The 23,265-nt window shown below is 34.2% G+C and overlaps 1 protein-coding gene across 3 annotated transcripts in view; it reads right to left on the minus strand.

Moving 5' to 3' along the window:
- Positions 1–5,053: 5,053 nt before the first annotated feature.
- Positions 5,054–23,265, minus strand: part of LOC123554001 (protein timeless-like) — a 63,288-nt gene continuing 45,076 nt past the window's right edge. For all 3 annotated transcript variants that reach the window (XM_053548583.1, XM_045343810.2, XM_045343809.2), the window contains 9 exons: positions 22,523–22,718; positions 19,077–19,275; positions 17,884–18,011; positions 13,332–13,485; positions 12,729–12,812; positions 12,070–12,259; positions 10,645–10,902; positions 10,269–10,377; positions 5,054–10,048 (listed from right to left, as the gene is read on the minus strand). In XM_053548583.1, coding sequence (XP_053404558.1) covers positions 9,928–10,048; positions 10,269–10,377; positions 10,645–10,902; positions 12,070–12,259; positions 12,729–12,812; positions 13,332–13,485; positions 17,884–18,011; positions 19,077–19,275; positions 22,523–22,718 — 1,439 coding nt within the window. In that variant the 3' untranslated portion in view covers positions 5,054–9,927. The remainder of the gene's footprint in view (positions 10,049–10,268; positions 10,378–10,644; positions 10,903–12,069; positions 12,260–12,728; positions 12,813–13,331; positions 13,486–17,883; positions 18,012–19,076; positions 19,276–22,522; positions 22,719–23,265) is intronic.

Here is a 23,265-nt window from a genome sequence, read left to right on the forward strand (position 1 = left end):
GGGCCGTCAGAGCTTAAAACAGGAAAGTCTTCAAACTACATCTCATAAACCCATGGTCCGATTTTGAAATAATTTCACACAAATGGTCCTTATGTCACCCTTATTTTACCAAGATTGTCCAAATTATACCAATTCGTCAAAAAAAAAATTGCCGTCAGGGGCGTGGTCACTTTTCCCTAGATGTATATAGTGGAAATTAAAAAAAAATCCTGTGTGAAACTGCTGGCCCGATTTTAAAATAATTTACAAATGGTCCTTGTGTGACTCTCTACCAAGATTGTTCAGTTTATTCCGATTCGTCAAAAAACATGGCTGCCAGGGGGCGTGGTCACTTTTCCCTATAAATGTATAGATATATAGTAGAAACTTAGAAAATCTTGTATAAAACTGTTAGCCCGATCTTAGAATAATTTCACACAAATGGTTCTACAGATATTGTTCAAATTTTCTGATTCGTCAAAAACAGCCACCAGAGGGCGTGGTCACTTTTCATAAAGTGCCTTTAAACAACATCTCCAAAACCACTGAATGGATTTTGATGGAGCTTTACACAAATAATTTCTGGGTAGCCCTCTTTAAAAGATGTTCAAATGGTTCCGATTCATTGAACATATGGGTCTTTTTGGTTAAAAATAGGTTTTCAGCTATCGGCCTTTAAAAATCTTTTTCTCTAGAGCTTTGATATTTGGCATGTGATATAAGGGTTTGACTCTCTACCATTATTATGCGAATCATTGCCCTAAGGTCAGAAATGGCCACACCCCTGTGTGTGACTAGACTTGCTATAGGCTTATATATAAGAAACTTTGAAAACCTCTGAATCATAATAATAGAGCCTTGATATTTTGCGTGTGATATCAAAGTATGTTCAAATTATTGCCAAAAAGGTTCAAAAATGTGTGCGACGTGTATATAATATAGGCTAACATAGAAGAAACCTAACTCTGTACTTGTACCATTACGTTATACAAACACACTTGTACACAGTTGAGCGCTTTAGGGTCAGTGAACCTCTTGCTTTTTATATGCCGAAAGACCTTATCACTATGGCAACATGTAGTTGAAATTATGACAAAATATGATCTTCTGATTACTTGAAAGGATCAGGAGATTTTTATACGAAACATTGTACATAGAAGGCATTTTTGACCGTTGTTATTCCATTTCACCAGTCTGCGTTCATCGGTCCTTGAAGGTGGATTTTGCCGTAACACGTGTTTTCTTGAAATCGTGTTCAAAAGCAGTCAAAAGATGAAAGTGCAAAAGAAGAGGGGATGTATTGTTTTGCTTGTCGGTAGACAGTTTGGATAAACTGCATAGGATGATTGCCTGTGGTCAGTCGATAATTCCTGTAGTTTTTAGGGAGTCAATAGATTAAGGGCCACCGACATTGAGATTGAAAACTGATTCTAATTGATAAATGAAGAATGCTGCTTAGCCACTAGATGACCCGTAATGTTTAAATGGCCACTAGGTCAAGTCAGTGTTGTAGAGACTTCATGCTATTAATATTTCCGATCAATAACTAGAAGATTTACGCTAAGAACTGTCATAGAAAGACTGCCTGTGGTCAGTAGATGACCCTGTTGCTTTGGGATAAGTAGGTCAAGGTCACAGTGACAGTGAGACTGAAAACGGTTGCCAATCAATAACGGGAATTAGTTGCTGAAAGGTCAGTGTTTCATAGACCTTGAAACTGAAAATGATTTCCGATTAATAATTGGACTATGCTTTGGTCTATGATTGGTTGGGGGTCAGTAGGTCAAAGGTCAGGATTACAGTGTCTTTAGACTAAAAGCATTGATTTACAGCAGGAGAATGCTGTGGCCAGCGATCATCATACCAGATACTAGAGTAGCATTATTGTCAGTGGTCAGAAGTAAAGTTCAGCTGTTGACCTCGAGACTGGAAATGGTTTATCGAAAATGCTAGTCTATTGAGAAGTAAACGTTACGGTCAATAAATGGCCTCCGTAAAGGTCACGGCATAATGGAGACTCGGACAAATGTCGGAATTAGGCCGACGAAATGTTTACTTCATTGCATAATAATCTTCGAAGTATTAAGTAATCTGCAGAAGTGTTTGCCTCAGTGAGTCGCTGAGTTGCGCTTGAGACCTGCCGCTATCTTCAAGGTCAAGGTCACGCTTGGAAGTAAATTGAACAATCTTGGAGGTATTTAGAAGAGATAAACACGGCCAGGTGTCTAATCTATTCAATCGCCTTTTGAGCAGTCTTAGAAAAAAAAAACGACGTAGTGATTGCATGCTAGAATACAGTGTCTTACGTAAAGAGATTTGTTGAGCCTACTACTGTTTTATCAGTTCATAATAAAGTAAGCGCATTAAAACTCTAGATTTATGTCGAAATAGATTTTAAATGCAAGTTTAATACAGATGTATTTGATACTGTTCGGCGTATGATATCAGTTACAGCGTGATTATCTAAGACGTCAAGTTTCCTGAAATATAGAGGAAAACTTGAAATCAATAAGTACCTTATGCAACGTTTTCACCGAGATTGTAGGTACAAAAGGACTGGCAGTTTAGAGAAAGATTAACCCAATCTGTGTCAGACAGTATTCACACCATATAAAAAGGCGTATTTTGCAAGATCCAGACAAGTTACTTTATATTATCTAAGAATGAGGACATGTTATTGTCCACCAATAAGAACAAACACACTTTTGGAAGATATAGCCTACCTATATATGGGTAGCCTGGCTCCCTGGCTGCATGGTTATTTTTATATAAATAATGCAAACATTTTATAATAAAATTTTAAGCCTCTAAAATAGCAATTTTATCTGATGGCTGAACCATACCTATGTTTGGAACCAGGGGCAATAAAAAATATCTGTAGAAACAACCTGCTGGAGTAACGTCCCTCTTAATGAATAAAACAATATATGTAAAGAAGAACAAACATAGGGACGGGAGCCAGTCTAGCACCTGCCAGAAATGAAGAATATCTAGATTCTCGGAGTCTTTCTCAATTAAATGGTATCTTTGGGACATGTCAGCTGGCAAATTTGTTTAGGAATAATCACGGAGGAAGATGGTATCAAATGCCTTTTATTTAGAACCGTATCTCAACATCAACAAAATAGGTTTAGCTAGTTATTTTATTCATTACATCGACTTACGGAAAATTCTTATGACTTGTCCTTACGCTCGGCTGCTTCTTGGGTATCTTGTCATACCCGTGACCTCGTAAGGAACTGTGGAAACTGCAGCCCAGTTCCCTTATCACCGGAACTTGAACCGCATTGCCAGTGTCTTCTGGCAATTGATTGTTTGATTTAAACCAATTTTTGTGGAAACGACATAGTATCAAGCCCAGTGATACTTATTGTTTGTTTTTTTTTTTGTCGTTTGCCTCAGGTCTTTAAAGTTCTGCAGGTTTTAGGAGCGATGATATTATACCGATATTCGATGTATCTGTAATATATATAGTACTTGTTTTGAAATATGGTTAATAAGGGTCCCCGGTAGTGCTGACCTATTTTAAACTAAACCAGATTGGAAGAATCGGGATGAAGCTTGATTGGAGATTAAAATGTAAAATGTACAATTTAATCCCCTAATGATGAAATATTTACAAATCTGGGTGACCAGTTAGAACTTTGTATAAAGGGAAAGGCAATGTTGTGCTTATGTTAATTCCGCCTGTTAGGATTTGTTAAATCATTTAAAGAAGTGAACGAATTTTCAAAATTGGCTTTAAAATGAGAATGTTATGAACACTTTCAATATTTAATCAAAATGGCGATCATTTTGTTTCCATGGCAACAAAAAATAAAACGGCGGATTTATTAAATTCCTAGATACATGTTTGATCTGTAGTTACTTATTCTGTAGTCTGTAAAATAATTGCTCATCTGTTTCCAGCTATAAGAAAAGAAATTGCCACGTTTTACATCTTACACTCAAGAAACATAATTATGAATTTAATCTATTTAAAATATTATTTGCTAAATGAAGAATTCAACAGTGTGTAAATGACGTCATAAACACACTAAAATGGCTGCCTCCATAATCGGCCATTTTCTTAAATTTCAAACTGCCATATCTTTTTCAATGGTGGTCTGATTTTAAAAATTCTTTCAGCGTTATGAAAGGCTTGAGGTGGGTTTCATATAAAATTAACCTATTGCCAGGCATTACTTGCCCTTTAAGAATCGGAACATTTTCTGTACTTCACACTCTGGAGAAGTGACCCATGTACTACCGATCTAAGATGCAAACAGTCTCTCAAGGTACTCTCCAGGTGGATATTTTGACCGTAATTCGCAAACGCCGCTAGTAAGAAAACGTTTCTGAAAGTGTATAGCGTGGTCGTTGATAGAACGTAGTTTTTTTTTCAAAATTCATCAGCGGTCTCTTTATTCAGTCGTTATATTTACTGCGAGTGTCTGTAAATGCCAAATTGGTAATTGGCTGCTTCTTGTCAAGATCGTTTCGGCGAAGAGAATTAGTGTGCTAGATGTCTGTGTTAGAATAATGCGAGGTACATAGACGCCCCATTTCTATATGGTTCCACTTTTTAGTGCCACTCGACCGCAGATCTGCAATTACTGTATTTATTCTTTGCACACGTGACTCTTGTTAAGTCTTGGAGCTTCAACTTACGGGCAAGTAAGATATTAGAAACATTCGAGATAATAGACGTCCCATCTCCACATGGTTTCACGCTTTTTAGTGCATGGTGTTCAGCCACTGGACCGCAGATCTGCGGTTACTCTATGTTGCTGACAAGTATTTTCTTTGCACACGTGACTGTTAAGCCTCGGAGCTTTAAGTAACCTACAAGTTATGTGAAGAGATTAATTTGTTATATTATGATTGACAGACACGTGATGTCGAGTTCGCAACTCTGTCAATTGTTGATTTTGGAAATATCACACTGCTCAAACTCATTCCTTCAGTGATAGGAAGTAGTGACTTGTAAACTTTTATGGAATTCGGGATATGTTTTTTCTCTAGTTGTACCTTACATGTGGTTTACACTGTTATACACCTACCTTAGACAAAATAAAGAATTAAGAACAAACTGTCTCATTTTTAATTTTAATAACAATTCATTTACAACAAGTTACATTGACAAAACTCAACAAATCTATGTATACAAAATTTTCTCTGATCCACAAAAAACAACTTAAAATCTGTAGTCCAGAAAAGAAACCTGGTTGCCACTGGAAACTTTGTAAATCTGTTTTTTTTTTAATATATTTAATATCATACATTTTAAACAATATAGTGGACAAACTTGACCTACAGCTTTTACTTTTTTGCAAAACTGTGTGGCTAAAATGTCATTTTGTTGTTTCCTGTGGTACTGTGGCAAATTGCAAAATACTGAAATAGTAATGTTGTGTATTTTGTGATTACATTTATATTACCAGTCCGGTTTACTGTTCGTTTACAATTCATAATATTTTCAACAGTACGAGTATGCTTTGAAGGTTCGACCTCAGTTCTACCAGAGAAGCCAAATAAATAAATAAAATAAATAAAATTTTACCATCATGTTAATTTTTATGCATATACAGGACATGACTTTACAAAAGTGATTTCGATGTGAAAATATACAGATTGAAATAGATTGACAGACTTTGGGTTTAGACTTGCTTTCATGTTCATATGGAATCTGTAGCACTAAACGGACAACACTGAATGGTTACACTCTACCCAACATCTATAAAATTAATGGAGATAAAAGTTTCAGTTCATTTTAAATAATGCCATGTTTTGAAAAGCTGTTGTTTGACAAATGATGTCAGCTTATTTTGATTTTGCATTATTACACAACAGTAAGCCTTTTAAGTCTGATGCTTTAGCAAACTTCCATACAGGATGTTTTAGCTCTAACCTTGGTATTATGTAGCGTTCAGGATTCTTGGCTATTTTTGGTTGCTATCGTCATTTATAGGCAACCTGTGACATTTAGAATGTAGATATTATTTATTTTATATTTTTCAGAAGACTTCTGAACATCTTCAAAATTAACGAGACATGTTCTAATTTGTCTTTTTAATTGCCTTCCAAACAGTAAGTACCGAGATACCACAGAACCAAAGTCTAATTCTACTGATCACAGAAAAATATAACACTAAAAAGAAACCAAAGTCACTATTTACAAAAACAAAACAAAATTCACTATTTACAAATACAGAATAAAACCCTCATAATGCAATGTTACCATTGGTCAATATCAAAGTTGTACTTAAGACTGGGTCCGAAATCTTTAGGCAATACAGAAATTGAAGAATCTTTTGGCATACATGGACAATGTACTGAGGATACCAAACTAAACCAGTACAAATGAGCACATATGAACAAAATTACAACAGTTAGTGAAGACCCTACTTTGTACAGAAACTAACATCAGTCTGTGTGGATTAAATATAGTATAAACTCAACATGAGTCAACAATGATATAACAGGAAAGACAATTATTGAAATTACTTGTTCATGTTTTTTTTTCTTCATTTTATACAGGGCTTCACAGAAGTTATAGATCTGTCAGTGAGATACAAGACAAGATGAAAGTATGTCACTGAGGAATATACATTCATCAAGTGTCTCACTGGTAACATTGTATTTTACAGCACTTGTTGTCAAAAATTATTTTTTCTAGTTCATTTTACAAAAAAAAAGAAAAAATTTCTACAAAAAAAGCATTTTAATAAAACTATTTCAAAACTATCGGGGAATCATTATCTGTAATTGAAATTAAATAGATAGAAGCCAGGGTATTAATACTTTAAAGAAGCTGAAGTGCATTAGTGTCTTTTAATGTGTTAAACTTTACTCTAAAGACAAAAATGTGCATTTAATATCAAAAGCATTACAAAAGGTAGCAAAACAAGACAAATGAATAAAAAAAAGGTATAAATAGCAAACGACTAGCTGAATTTTCCATCACTTGAGTACTAATCATCTTGGACAATGTGTCAGTTTAAGCAAAATGATATAAATAAGAGGATATTACATGTCTTTTCATAATGAATTCATTAAACAAGATGAATAAAATAAAATGCGAGGCCCTGCCAAGTATTTTTTCAATTTTATTCAACGAGTTTAATAAAGTCAATGTGGAAAGACACAAATTTAATATTCTTTTTATCACATATAAGCTTTTCATGTTTACTGTTTTATATGTGTGATCACAGCTATGGTTCCAATAATGATATGCCAGTTTATGAAATATATAAATTTTCTTGAAAGTAATTGGTTCACTTGTAAAACACACATGTTCAAATAGGTCTCCATAACTGACAAATTATCCTGAACCGTTAATACCTACTCCACAATTATCATACATGTATAAAATGTAACCAAAAATAGCAGTATAATTCTAATTTAAAATGTTTACAAAAGTTCTCATATCAAAATAACTTAAAAAGATATGAAATTGTACTAACTGGTATGAAATAAAAATTATCATATAAATATTTATGACAAAAATATCCTATATATACAATGATAAATATCCAAATAAATAAAAAAAAACTGATTTGGGGCCAAAAGAATATAATACCTATCATGACAATAAAAATTATACATGCAGTAAAGACATGTAAAAATTGTCATAAAGACAAAATTGTTATTAAAACTTATAACAAGAGCACCGCCTTGCGGGTGCTGACGCTCATCTGATTTTTTTTGTGTAATAGAAATATTGTCCTACCCATGATTTTCTAAGTCTAAAAAGGGCCATCATTCTTGCAAAAAGCAGGATAGAGTTATGTTTCTTGATGTACAGTGTCCACTTATGATGGTGAAAAACTGTTGCAAGTTTTAAAGCAATAGCTTTGATAGTTTATGAGAAAAGTTGACTTAAACATAATACTCAACCAAGAAAATGATTTTCTAAGTCCAAAAGGGGCAATAATTATTGCAAAAAGCAGGATGGAGTTATGTTGCTTGCTGTACAGGGTCAGCTTATGATGGTGAACAAGTGTTGCAAGTTTCAAAGCAATAGCTTTGATAGTTTAAGAGAAAAAGTTGACCTAAACATAAAACTTAACCAAGAAATCTGATATTTTCTAAGTCCAAAAGGGGCCATAAATCTTGCAAAAAGCAGGACAGAGTTATGTTTCTTGCTATACAGAGTCAACTTATGATGGTGAACAAGTATTGCAAGTTTTAAAGCAATAGCTTTGATAGTTTAGGATAAAAGCTGACCTAAACATAAAACTTAACCAAGAAAACTGATTTTCTAAGTCCAAAAGGGGCAATAAATCTTGCAAAAAGCAAGATGGAGTTATGTTTCTTGATGTACAGGGTCTGCTTATGATGGTGAACAAGTATTCCAAGTTTCAAAGCAATAGCTTTGATAGTTTAGGAGAAAAGTTGACCTAAACATAAAACCTAACCAAGAAATCTGATATTTTCTAAGTACAAAAGGGGCCATAAATCTTGCAAAAAGCAAGATGGAGTTATGTTTCTTGCTATACAGGGTCAGCTTATGATGGTGAACAAGTATTCCAAGTTTCAAAGCAATAGCTTTGATAGTTTAGGAGAAAAGCTGACCTAAACATAAAACTTAACCAGGCAACGCCGACGCAGACGCCGACGCCGACACCGACGCCGACGCCGATGCCGACAACCGCTCAAGTGATGACAATAACTCATCATTTTTTTTCAAAAAATCAGATGAGCTAAAAATGAAGTTGATAACAGCATGATACAAACAATGCTCAACAGTTACAACAGTAAAATAGCTAATTACATAAGCAATTATAACATAATATAAAGTAGTTCATCAAATAAATGTAAGCACACTTACTGATCAGTAATTTTTTGTGACTGTGACAGCTATGCATGTATACTGTAAAATGTACACTAGGGATATGATTGTGCCCCAAAAACAATTTGCCACAATTTTCTTCCAGTTTCTACTTTATCAGTCTCTCATATTTGTCCACCAATGTAAAAAAAATGATTTTTTTTTTTGTAGTTGTTTAATTTCAAGTCACATCACTACAAATTAGGTCATACAAAATCTTTCTGGTATTTATGGTGGAGAAAATCTCGAGATACCCCTCCCAGAAATTCAGGCAAGTTTGTGCACCTCCACAGAAGCACAATTTTTTGGCAGGACCACTCACATGACAACCAGGTTGGGATTTGAACTTAAAGACATATGGAGCAAGTGGGTCAATGTCAGCAATATAAACCACTGCTAGAGGTGACTCAGCTAACAAATAGGTCCCAAAAATATTTTCTCTCTGGAATGTTCTCGAGACCAAAATGACTGGCTATGTAATTGTTAAATCTATAAAGTGTAATATATATCCCCTATTGTAAACATCAGATATAAATTATCCCAGTATAAATGTGTACAACTTCCCAGAACAAGTAAAATGTCCTCTTCAAATTACTACAGACATTTAGCAAGAAAATATCAACATAACAACACTATCTACCCACATCTGTAACAGCTTTTGACAGGTAATTTTATACATACATGTAAGCTCCTTATACAAAAATGGTGTGATATCTTCAGGTATATATAGTCTCTAGATACTACTTACTTCTAGCAACATCTTCTAAAGTACCCTCTTTACAACAACATATTTTTTATCAACTTTCCTGAGCTTATACATGATAAATTTCAATTGTAGAGGTTACAATATATATAAATTGTCCCAAATATATGGCAAAAGAGCATTATCCATATATCCTCGTCTTTATCCATTTCATTCCAATTTGGTAATCCCTCTGCAAACATATTTATTTTGTATTTTTTGTTAATCAGTATAATTTGTAATAACTCTTTTTTTACTATGACATCCTGTTAACTTATAACCTAAGTGTGTGACATCTTAAATTCCAGACCTATCTCGTTCCTTGTCCATTCACTATAGCAAGTAGTAATCACACTGTTATTATCTGTTTGTCAATTATGTCCATTGTTTGTGATTATTCTGTGTCCATATTTAATGACATTGCGTTAACATATGCAGCGTTTGCTTCTGCCTTGTTGAAATTTGCGACCAGATCCATCCAGGCAACACCAGGCACTTTTGTCACTGACTTTCTTCTGTAATAGTAAGAAATTACAGATATAAAAGTTGTGATGTTGAAGTAGGTACTTAAAAACATGTCAGATAATTAATACACATTTTCTTCTACTGAGATCGCCATACTTAACGAGTATGCAAAAACTTTTTTTTGACCAAACAGTTCTTTATGATATACCTTGACAATACACATACAAAATGGTTGCATAAAGGAAGAAACTGAATAAATGAAATTTTTACCCGAGTTGATCTGCCCTGGAATTCAATTCAGAAAATGGCAGCCGCTCAGAATTTTTTGTCGTCATGCTGATGTGTTTTGAAGCAGTGTCAATGTCAAACTTCACATGTTCTGTAACAATAGACAAATAAATGAGACCATAAACACTAAGTTTTTATTAAATGTAAATATATAATTACATATCATACCTAATAATTCATTCAACAATCTGTAAGTTAAACATACTTGGATACGTATCATAAAATACAGAGTAACATAAACCACAAGTACTTGGGAATTTACAAGACTTTTCCCCATCTAACCAGATTCCAACATAATTTACTAGATATAGTAAATTTACCCTTAGTGAGTCAGAAATGACAAAGAAAAATGTCTTACCCATATCAATTTTTCCAAGCATTCTTGCAAAGTCAACAAGTTCCTGGATGGTCATGTTGCTGGGAATTCTGGGATAGAGAAGTCCTGTTTCCTCCTCAAGTCGAAGCCCCATCTGCTGCAGCATAGCCAGCATATAGACATTGTCACGTATTTTCTCCTGCTCCTCATTGTAGAAGACTATCGGTAAATCTTTACCTTTACCAAGACAATACTTGAACAATGGCTCCTCTATATACTTCTTCTGCATAAACTCACCATCTGAAATTTCAAAACATGAAAATGTAAAGATAAAAACATTCTCGCTGTTGGAACACTTAAATTTTAATTTCAGATTAATAGCATTGAAAGCTAACTAACTCTTACTCTATTGAGCCACCTTATCGGGGAAAAACCTTGATCTAACTTGAAAACCAGCCTCGAAGTTCTAGCATCTGACACATTGCCGATTTCTAATGTTGGCAAAACTTGTGGTCCAACCCTTTTGTATTGTCGCACATTTGCAAAGTTACTGAATATTTCTTGATGTGCAGTAGTAATATATATGTCTTGATGTAATGATAGTTTGCTGTTGTATATATATTTACATATGTATCTGTATAATATTGTCTTGATGTACATTACCATAATGTCTTGTGTGATGATTACAATAAAATATGATTAAACTAAATTGCTTCTGAGCATAATTTTGAAACTGATCATAGAACATAGATAACAATCTATGTGCAGTCAAAAGAATCTGGAACAACTGTTCAACATTGCATGCATCCCCTCGGAACAAGAGCTGTCGGAGGACAGCACGCTCCACTATTCAACAGCCTTATCAACTGAATGAATATCAAATTCGAAAAATGGACATTATTTTGTAAAAATGCAAAACAGGGTTATGGAACCAGTACAATGCATATCAGTTCATGACAGTGGACAAGTGTGTGAAGTTTCAATCTATTTCCATTAGTGGGTAATGAGATACCAGCTTACATACAAAAACTTAACAAAAAATTTCCAAGTTGAAAAAGGGGCATAATTTTGTAAAAAAAAAAAGCAAAATAAGCTTACGGAACCTGTGCAATGTAAGTCAGTTTATCACAGTGAATATTGTGTTAAGTTTCAATCCACTCCCACAAGTGGTTACTGAGATACCAGATTACATACAAAAACTAAACAAATCAGGACATTGACGTGGAAGCTGACGCATGGGTGGGTCCAATAGCTCTACCTATTTTTTTAATAGTCAAGCTAAAAACTAATGTCAAAGAATTTTTACAAAAAATACAGCACAGTAAATGAACATTCTGCATATTTCTGAGAGTAATGGTTGCAAAGTCAAATCACAGAGATACAATTGTACTATCTATAAACCAGTGCAATGTCTGGGATTGTTTTAGAACAAAAAACACCAACAGCTGCAAAAAATTAAAAGCTCACCAATCTTAACATAAGCTGCCTCTAAGAAATTTGCTTGGATGAAATTAAGCTGTGATTCAAAGCCGTCTTCCTTCAATTTCTGTATACAATGTGGAACAACCTGTTCTTCCTTCATCCTGGAGAGCTCTTCAAGGATTGATATCATCTTTTTCTGTTTCTTATCTCCTATATTAAGTTTTGGAGATTCAATCTGAAAATCAAATCATATCTATGATGTAGAAATATTCATGAGCTGCGGTAATGAAGTTATAAGATGCATACCGGTATATTAAGCACATTGAAACTCTCTGATCTGCAAACCTCAAAGTTTTAATACAGTTACTTAAACTACAATGCTAAAGTTCATTTTGCTGTGACTTTATAATTACCGTTCCATTGTTAAGTAAGCATAAATTTAGCAAAACTCTGTCCATGTATCTTCTACAGGCATTGATAGCCTTGTACTCCAACACATACATCTGTATATACATCTATACATCAGTACTCTAATACATCTGCTATACATCTGTACTCTATCACATCTGCTATAAAGGCATTGATGTATATAAAGCACAGCAAGCACTGCAAAACTGTTAAATAAAGTGTATAACACAAATATCATAAAGTAATTGAAGCATCTGGAAAGAACAAAACGATCCATGTAACAGTGAAGAACTTACATCCAATTCTTGTTTATCAGTATCTATAAACGTCTCTAGTTGCTCCGAGTCCAGCCAACCCATCTTTACCATGTGATTTACAACCTATAATAAATACATTAAAGCTTATTCACATTTGCATCTTTAAACAGCTATTGAAGGCAAATTTTGCTTGTTCTGACATTATGGCCATTAAGATATATCTGTTCCTCTGTAGGTTACTGCTGTAGTCCTTATAGTAAAACTTCATTAAGTTCTTCCTTCTGACTAGCAAAATGAAGCTGTGCAAACGCTGTCAAGCCGACAACATTTACCCTTCTTGCTAGCAAGATGTAGCAGGGTCAAGACTGTAAATTTGTTTGTCTGAATCCTATTCGAAACAGACTTTTGTACCAGACAAGACAAATGGTAATTAATGACTCAGCTTCCTTAATCTCTGTAAATGTCAAGTTTTTGTGGTTGCATAAATCAACAAGTACCATGTCAGGCAACGAGTAAAATTCCCTTTCATGTTGTCATGACAAATAATATCACTAAGAAGTAGTCCTTTTTCTCTGTATGTGAATTGTATATATGGGTACAACAGATAAAAATGCAAAATTCCTCCTATTTACTATTACATACCTCTAACTTTGATTTCCTGATGCCGATCTCACTGAACATGATGGTGATTTTGTCAACCATGTCGGAGCACCCCTCTAGCTCTGCATACCACATGAACACTTTATCTATCTCCTCCTCTGTCCACTCATCGTCATCCGATTCCTCAGAGTCATTTCTGAAATGAAGATCAGGAACTCATTATTGTAAATTATTGATTCTTTCTTTGATCTGAGATGAATGCTGTTTTCTCTACTATTATTTCACTTGAAAACAGATGTCAGACATAAGCATATCCATGATCACTGAATGGCAAACAGAAGTGCATGTGTGAATGGTAACTACCAAGGACATCCACTTAACTGGATCAGATTAAGATGAAATTCAAAAAAACCTTATATGAAAAGTCCATGGCAGACAATCTATCCAATGAAATGAACGACTTCACAACATTGGGAAAATGAATTAGACAGAATAAAGACCAGATTGAAGCTGACTTCAAACTTAATGAAGAATCCAGACGAACCAATATGACTTCCATCCAATTGAGTGACTTCAACTAGATGACACAGAACAATGAGCTGACTCAAAGATGAACAGCCAGGCAGGAAGAATATTATATGCCAATGTTAGAGTGGCTTAGGACCTTTCAGAACTAACGGACGTGGTCATTGCGACGCACACGTGATCTACTGTGGTACACATCCATGCCCAATATTTTTAAAATCCAAGCATGAATGACTAAAGATATGGACCGGACTAACCCTCATATGCACTAATGGAAATATGACCTTTAACGTCTAAGGGACCTTGACCTTTGAGCTACGGACCTGGGTCTTGCGCGCGACATGTCGTCTTACTGTGGTACACATTTATGCCAAGTTATTTGAAAATCCATCCATGGATGACAAAGATATCGACCGGACACGAATGCACTATCATGAAAAATGACCTTTAACGTCTAAGTGTGACCTTGACCTTTGAGCTACGGACCTGGGTCTTGCACGCGACACGTCGTCTTACTGTGGTACACATTCATGCCAAGTTATTTGAAAATCCATCCATGGATGACAAAGATATGGACCGGACACGCCCAACTATCATGAAAAATGACCTTTAACGTCTAAGTGTGACCTTGACCTTTGAGCTACGGACCTGGGTCTTTCGCGCGACACGTCGTCTTACTGTGGTACACATTCATGCCAAGTTATTTGAAAATCCATCCATCGATGACAAAGATATGGACCGGACACGAAAATTGCGGACAGACTGACAGACCGACAGACTGACAGACTGACAGACGGTTCAAAAACTATATGCCTCCATTCGGGGGCATAAAAAATTACCAGATTAAATGAACGACTTCACACAAATGTCCAGATTGAAGCTGACTTCACACTGAACGAATGACTTCAGACAGAACAAATGTCCAGATTGAAGCTGACTTCACACTGAATGGATGACTTCAAAATTAACAATGACTTTATACTCTTCTATGAAACTACCAATGGGAGTAGATCACCTTATGTCGGGTTCTAATTCGAGGCTGGCAGGTTGAGGCTTTCCAAACTGCGTACAAACATGTTCTCCACAATGATATAACCCTTTCCCCACATAACATTATGGTGGGGAATGAATGACTTTGGATGATCTTTGTAAGTTTGTCACTGAGAACATTATTAAATGTGTCTCATGACTGAATTAGCAAGTTGGGATTTAAACACAATCTATTACAGTCTACTCGAGTATTCCGAATCAGTCTAAAATGCGGACCACTCTAAACGTTTTACAGCTGATGACAACAATTACTTCACCAAAATTAAGAAAACGGTTATGTTTGCAATTTTTAAGCATTTGTGCATATTAAACAACCGCAGGTTATATCATTTACCTATTTTTCAAGCGATAAACACAGTTTAAGTATGTTATATATTGACTTGAGATGCTATTTTTTGCCGAGAAAATATAGAGCTGCTCTCTTCAAGAGACTCTTACTTAATTGTCAGATAAATAATACATATACATGGTGTACAATATATACCTAACGCACTATAGATATATGAATATTTCAACATTACATATAAAAAAGTTTTTTATATTAAACAAGTCATTAAATATGGGGTATTCCGAATCACTACACTTATGTCTGTTCTATTCTATACCAAATAGTTGTTATATATATATACCTTACTTTCCCTTCATCACCGTTAAATATTTACTAGTGTTACCCTATTCATTTAATAATGCCTAGAAATCATGTCCATAAAAAGTCTGAGCATTTACATACTACTGTGTTACAAAATGCGGTTTCTCCATATTGAAACTGTACATAAACACGCCTTTCGACCTCATATCATTTTTGGTGGAATGAATATTGGGAATGATTTTCGTCTAAAAGGGCAATTTTGCAAACAGAGAACATTATTAAAGTGTCTCATATGATGGTGAAACAAGTTGCAGTTTTAAACAATAGCTTTATAGTTACTGGGAAAGTGACTTAAACATAATACTCAGACCAAAAATGTTTCTATCAAAAGGAGACAAAATTATTCAAAAATCAGGAAGAGTTACGCTTTGCACAGTCATTTTGTAACATGTGTTGCAATTTACAAGCAATAGCTTTGATATTTTAAGAGAAAAAGTTGTAAAGTATAAACTTAACCCTGAAATCTATTTTTTAGTCCAAAAGGGCAAAATCTGCAAAGCAGATGGTTTAATGAGTCTTGCTTAAGGTCTAATAATATGAACAATGGTGTTCAATTATTAAAGCAATACTTTGATATTTATAAAACGATTAACATAAACTTACAAAAAAGTTTTTAATAAACAAAAATCTTGAAAACAAATGGAGTAGTATTCTCAGTCACTACACTTATGTGTGTACATATTCCATTTAGCAATAGCTTTGCGTTTAAAATTGACCTAAACATACTTAACCAAAATCTGATATTTTCTAATACAAAAGGGCCATAAATCTTGCAAAAGCAAGATGGAGTTATGTTCTGCTATACAGCGGTCATTATTGTAACAAGTATTCCAAGTTTCAAACATAGCTTTTACATTTGAAAGCTGAATAACAGACGACCAGGAGTACGGCAATAGTGATGAATACCATATTCAAAAATCGGAGTATAACAAATTTAATTTACAAAATAATTATGTAGTATCTACCGATCATGAAGTTTTTCACATTTTGAAGAGCATTTATTTTAATTTTTTTCGAAACATGTAACGAATAGTAAGTTCGGATACGAAATGATCCAAATTGATCAAGTTCAAAATTTAATATAGAATAAGTGATTCAGTATCAAAAGTTTTATGCAGATACATTTGAAGTAGCATTAATGATGTTTAATATTGTATGTAAACATTTATTTTATTTTTATGCAAAATGTTCGAATACCCGATAACTGTACTACAAATAAGTCCAGGTAAAGGATTGCATTAAATTTAAATCATACGCAAAGTAATGAAATAAGTTAGAAAAAGATTATTTTGAATGAGCAGGTAAACTGTTTCATGATTTCATATATTTACTTAACTACCATTTATTCTGTATAATATCAGGTAACATTCCCTAAGACATCTTACTAAAACTGACAATAAACATTTTTCTACTCAAATTTCAAGCCATAAAATGTTCTATGTAAGGGAAAACGAGAAAAAGTATGAAACTATTTTTATGGCTGTATAAGCATTTAAAGTACTGCTACATTTTATCTGTATAATAAGGTAAAACTTTAGACATTCTAGTCCCAAATAACATTTTATCAATTCTATATTCATTAAGAATAATGCTTAAAATACTGGTGTCAAAATTCAGAATATAGCAATTTTTACAGTCTTCACCTATGATAAAAAGACACATAATGATAAATCTTTCAGACCTTTTCAGCAAAATAGAGTTATGGGACCTTTGCAGTGCAAGTCAGTTAATCACATTAAGTGTGTGAAGTTTCAATACATGTGGTTACTGAGATAGAGATTGGACCTAGTCCTGATCTTCTGATTATATTCCTGTATGACAATAATGAACTCAATCCATCCATCCTTTCATGAGTTATCACAGATGCATGGAAGGATGCACACAAAGATGCATCAGCATGGTGAATCCAGTATACCCCTCCTAAACTTTACAAGGGTATAAAAACACATTCATAACCAATTCTGCCACTGCTGTTATGGGAAACTGCTAAACAGGACAGGTCACCATCAAGCAAGAAACCATCTGCTGACAAATACAGTGAAACACACCTCACCCAATATTGGATGGCTAAAGCACTCTGTTTTCTTATTTGACTCTAGTTGTTTTCCTTAATATTTTCTATGTTTAGATTGCTTGGAATCTTTTGATAACAAGCATTTGTTCATCCCCTTGTGACACCAAGCTATCAGAATTTTGCTGTATTTTGATCGTGATCTACACTGTTCACCTTTCGGTCAGCATGTTTTTGACAAGCACCCCTGAACAGTTAATGGTACTGTCCAAATTGAAGGATGGTCAAGTTCATTTTAGAAATTTAGCAGGGTAAGTGTTAACCCACTAGTATTTCCAACAGTATATAAGCTGACTTACCCATCAACATTCATGCCTTCCTGTGTGTTGGGATTTTCAGTAAAAAGCTGCATGGCACATGATAGTGGATTTTCCTCTGCTGTTGACAGGAAATTGTGGATAATGTATTCCATAAGGTCATTCATCTCCTGCAAGATATAAACAGAATGTAACTGGGAGAACACAAGGCAATTTATGTTAATACAGTGAACTCGGCTGGAACTAACAAACTCAGCGAACAGGACAAATTATCTCTTTTCCATTAACCCAATACTTTCCAAAACAGGGCCATGATAACCCTAGATCCCTTACCTGGCATTCATAGCTGGATTGAATAATTCTGGAACAAGGAAAAATGCTGTGAATTATTTTAAAAGTCAGGCCAGTGGTTTCATAGGAGGATTTTCAAAGCTTTCTAAAAAGTCATATAGGGAAAATGGGTTCCATACCCTTGTGACCATGTTTTTTTTAGATAACAGAATGAATAGACAGACTTTGGTAGAGTCACCAAAGGAACAATACTGTGAAATTATTTTCGAATCAGGCTAGCAGATTTGACAGGAGCAGATTTTCAAACTTTTCCATACAGTCGTAAAGGGAAAACTAACCCCATTCCATGGCGACCATGTTTTTTAATGAAACAGTAAAATCTGAAGGAATTTAGTAGAAGGTAACCCAAGGTACATTGCTGTGAACTTATTTTGAAATCAAGCCAACAATTTCAAAGAAGAAGATTTTCAAAACTGTTTCCTTTTCGTTGCCATGGCATGTAGATTTCTGCATGGATGCCCTATATTTGAAGAAATCTGAAAGGGGACAAGCCAAGGAATAATCCTGTGAAGTATGGCTGAAAAAGGCAAAGTGGTTTTCCATATTGCCATAGAGAGAAAAATAACTCAGCCCCCTTTTAACAAAAAGAATTACTGACAGAATTGGGTAGAGGGTCAGCAAAAAAACATTTCTGTGAAACTGATTTACTTCCTTTTGGTTGCCACAGCAACCAGAATTATAAACAGATGACCTAGATTACAAGGAATCTGAAAGGAATAAGCCTTAAAGTTTGGCTGAAATTGGCATAGTGGTTTAGGAGGAGATGTTTTTCAAAGAAATTGGATGGATGGTTTGTCAGCTGACATCTAACGAGCCTAAAAGCTCACCATGAGCACTTTGTGACCATGGTGAGCTAAAATACATGACTGTTCAAAGTGTCATACCTGTGTAATTGGTACTTCAGTATCCCAGATCTGTAGGAATGTTTTCAGTATATCAGCTTGAAGTAAAGCCTCTGGTTTCTGACAGTCACCGGCAACATGATGCATCATGGTAAATATACAGTTGTTCACATGATGATCATTGCGTACAAAGTTCTGTAGTAAGTAGCCGTATTTCTGCATCACCACTGTTTCTGCAAATCTGTGAAAGAAAAGATACTATAAGAAAATTCGTCTTTGTGTTTAGAAGAAACACTTTTTGAAAATTCTTAAATTCTACTTCTGGTGAAAATAGCATCTTTTACTTTAAAAAAATATGTACATGTATATCTTCTATCCATTTAGAAGTTATAACTATGTTAAACTAAAATAATGTCCCGTATTGAATGAACAAAATGTATCTTAACAAGCTTTTAAAAACTTTTTCAAAATAAATAAAACAATCAAAAATGATATTTTGGAAACAATAAAATAAATGTACTTATTAACACCCCTAATAAAATGGTTAATATATGGTTGAACATTGTTTGCTCAAACTCAGAAAATCTGGACATCATTCTGTGCTTGAACTAAAGTCAGGTCCCTGCAAAATCCCTATATAATGTGTATTGTTTGATGGCTTCAACTACCAATATCATGAACAAATTTTGTTGGTTCTTTGGGCGGCAGTTACAGCCAAAATTAGTAAATATACAATCCATCCATTAACAAGTCAGTCAGTGCCGTGCATTTCAACGCCATCTAGTCTAAAACTCCATCCTGTCCAATATAATTATTTGCATTCAAAGCATTGTATTTTGAAACCATTAATACAAAACTTCATGGTACCCATTAGATCATGAAAAACTTGCAGCTCAGTGCAGCTCAATGTGAAGGCTGTGGGGAGGGGGGAGGTTTATGGGGGTGTATTAACCTGACAGGAGTAATACAAGAACAATAGAAAATCATATACAAGCTTATATACAAAAAAATTAAGCCAAATTGGGACGCTGACACAAAGGCCAACGCCAATGCACGGGCGAGTCCAATAACTCTACATGTTCTGTGAACAGTCGAGAATAAAGCATGTTCTTCCTCTTATTGACAACAGCATCATATGTAATCCTTTTTCCTTTATCTACTGTTATTTGTTATTTCTAAGAAAATCTAGTGTGTTTTTTAAACATAATTATATTGCATGTCAAAAGCTTGTTACAAGACTGGAATCATTTTTTCTTTTCAAATACAGTATTATGTCCAAGTCAAGATGCGACTATTACGAATCATTAAACTCAATTTTCTCCATTCTGATGCAATTAGTGAATAAATAATTACTTTATATAACTTGATAAATGTAGGCTACCTTTGTGTTAATATGGAAACTCGCGTAAACGTATTAAATTACTTCCATACCAAGTTAATTATATATGTGACTAGTAAATTTGTACACATAATTACTTGATATCAAGTTGTAATATTACATGTGCTTGTATAAATGTAAGTTTTATTTTATTTGGACACGATATTGTAATGTTATATGTACACAGTTTCTCACTTGTTTTGAAAAGTTGTTCGTAAACCGCAAATTGCTATGCTAAATATCGGTCACTCATGGATGCATGGGTTTATCAAGTTGTTCTTATAATCGTTTCATCGGAAAATTATTGACAGTAGGTTTTTTTTCCGTGTGAATCACTGCACGTTCACAATTTTACAAGCGCATACAATTAACCTTTTATACACCGAAATTGTACACCAGAGAGCGTATCCTTAAAGATTTAGAAAATATCATTAGAGTGTAAAAATATATATGTACTGTAGTGTAAATATATATGTACTGTGTTGGAGAAAATATCCTCCAAATTGTAGCCCAATGGTTTTATTCACTCTCACTCAATGCTTAGATACTTATCATTTTCGTATGCATGCAAATACATTGTATTATAAAAGAAGATGAGCTGTTTATGCTTAATTCTAATAAAATGTATGTTCTGTTCTGTTCTGTTAAACAACATTTCAGTAAGTGCAGGAAACTGTTATTTTAAAATCATGTTATTACTTAAGTAATTGTTATTTAAAGTTGATTTTTTCTATAACAATGTATTTATAGCTAAAATACACTATGGTTAGTAATATTTGTCTGCAGTACTTATTTTTTCCACGCAAATATGATATTTCTCTTTAAGCACGATATAACGAACTTAAGTATTTGCTCAAGTATATTTCTTATTTCTATGCTTCGTTTTCTGTAAAATTCAGATCAATAAAACACACATATATGGTTCTGTTATGGATGAAAAAGTCAACATTGAAAACGCATAAAAGACAAAAACAAGCATCTGAAATAACAGACCACAGGAGCCTGAAATTCTATCCAAAAGCCACGAAAAGTCTGTATATGAAAAAAAAGACCCACAGACTTAACTAAGCAATTACTTAAGTTTTTTCGTGAAATTGGGGCCAGTCTAATAGTCTAGGTAAGCCAGTTATCATTCTTCTGGCTTCTTAATTAATGGGTTGTATATTTACTAATTTTGGCGCCCATACTGGTTCCATCAAGTTTGAGAGAACAAAGTTCGACTGTAATAACTTCAGCAAACCACAGCTAACAGCAGTAACATATGTATACTGTTACACTTGTCAGTTAAAGAATTTAGTGCTTCTGTAACACAGAAGTTAGCCATTTTGTCGGCACATTTACAATATTTTGGAAGTTCCTCATTTTTACAGTTACAATTGTAATGTGAATTTCAAGCATATAGAATGTAAAAACTATTTTTTGCAATACTGGTACTGATGATAAACCCGAACAGAAAATGAGGTTTTTTAACTGTAACTTTTTTATTTCTGCAAATTGTAATTAATGGCTGGTATCAAAATAAAGCATAACATTTGCTGAAAACTTTACATAATTCAAATTGATATTTAATAAGCAAACTCACACGAAGTGAGGCCCTGAAAGGGGTTTGTAAAATGGGGACTGTATGAACGTTGACTGATGATAAATTCGACCACTTTGTCATTTACAAAATTTTCTTCGTAGTATTACATTGAAACTTTACCCATAAAGCAGCAACAGTCATTCCCAATCAAGTAATGAAAAGTGACCCAATGTCAGGCCTTCATGTTTCGACAGTGAGCATGCGCAAAAAACATCCTCTTCCCCAGTAATTTTGGATAAATATTTTTTATACAAATAAATGTAAGTCATTTATTTATACAGAATATTTACCAATTTTTACACCAGTTGGTGTTGTAAGTGGAAACTATTAGATGGTGTGTTCAATTTTATAAATAACCGATTGCAATGGAATATTTTCCAAGGTGGTCGACTTTATCATCTGTCCGGGTTTATCATCAGTACCAGTATGGAAAATGTCAAATATTTCACTAACTAAATTCAAACTGACCTATTATGCATAAAATTTACAGTGCTAAAAAATTCTCAATGTGAGGTGTTGTAAACTTACTGTTTGACATGAGCCAGCATATCAATCCTCTTGTCCTGACACAAGTCTCGTCCAATCCACTCCTCTAACAGTAACAGAAAGTAGTGGTTTGTTACTATGACGTCTCGAAGAAACAGGATGTTATGACAATCTGGCTGGTACATGCGCACTAACCACAAAAATACTTCCCGTAAATCTGTCATATTTGCCAAATTTCCTGAAAAGTATAAAGGTGTCACCTGTCAGTCAAATTATTTAAATTTATGCAGTCTAGACTGTCCAAGTGATCCCCAGAATTAAAAGACTGTCTTCAAAGACCATGTTTCATCCAGTCCAACACAATTTCCTATAAAAATTAACAGAGTTAAATGACTTCTGTTGTGACAAGCAACCACACTTTTCCTGTCCTGAACTTCCTGTTTGTATTAAATGACTTCTGAGTCAGTAACTAAACCACTACATCACTGAGAAGATCCCTTTGATAAGGGCAATATCTGTGTTGGATTATCATCATCTCTCGAGATCTCATCGTGGAGGAAAGCAGAACCATCTAATAACTACGATGGAAGACCATACAAGGACACCACAGACAGTTTGCTGAAGAAACAGCCAGCTGTTCTTAAAGAGGTCTTCCTATTTTTAGCCATGTTGCCATTTAAAGGCACCAATTACAACCGTTTAAACAAACTTCAAAGAGACTGTGTTTCCAATTCAAGCACAGGCAGCCACTAAAAAGGTCAAAGATACACCATTTGTACATACTT

The sequence above is a fragment of the Mercenaria mercenaria genome, chromosome 7, assembly GCF_021730395.1.
Source record: "Mercenaria mercenaria strain notata chromosome 7, MADL_Memer_1, whole genome shotgun sequence".
NCBI classification, from domain to species: domain Eukaryota; kingdom Metazoa; phylum Mollusca; class Bivalvia; order Venerida; family Veneridae; genus Mercenaria; species Mercenaria mercenaria.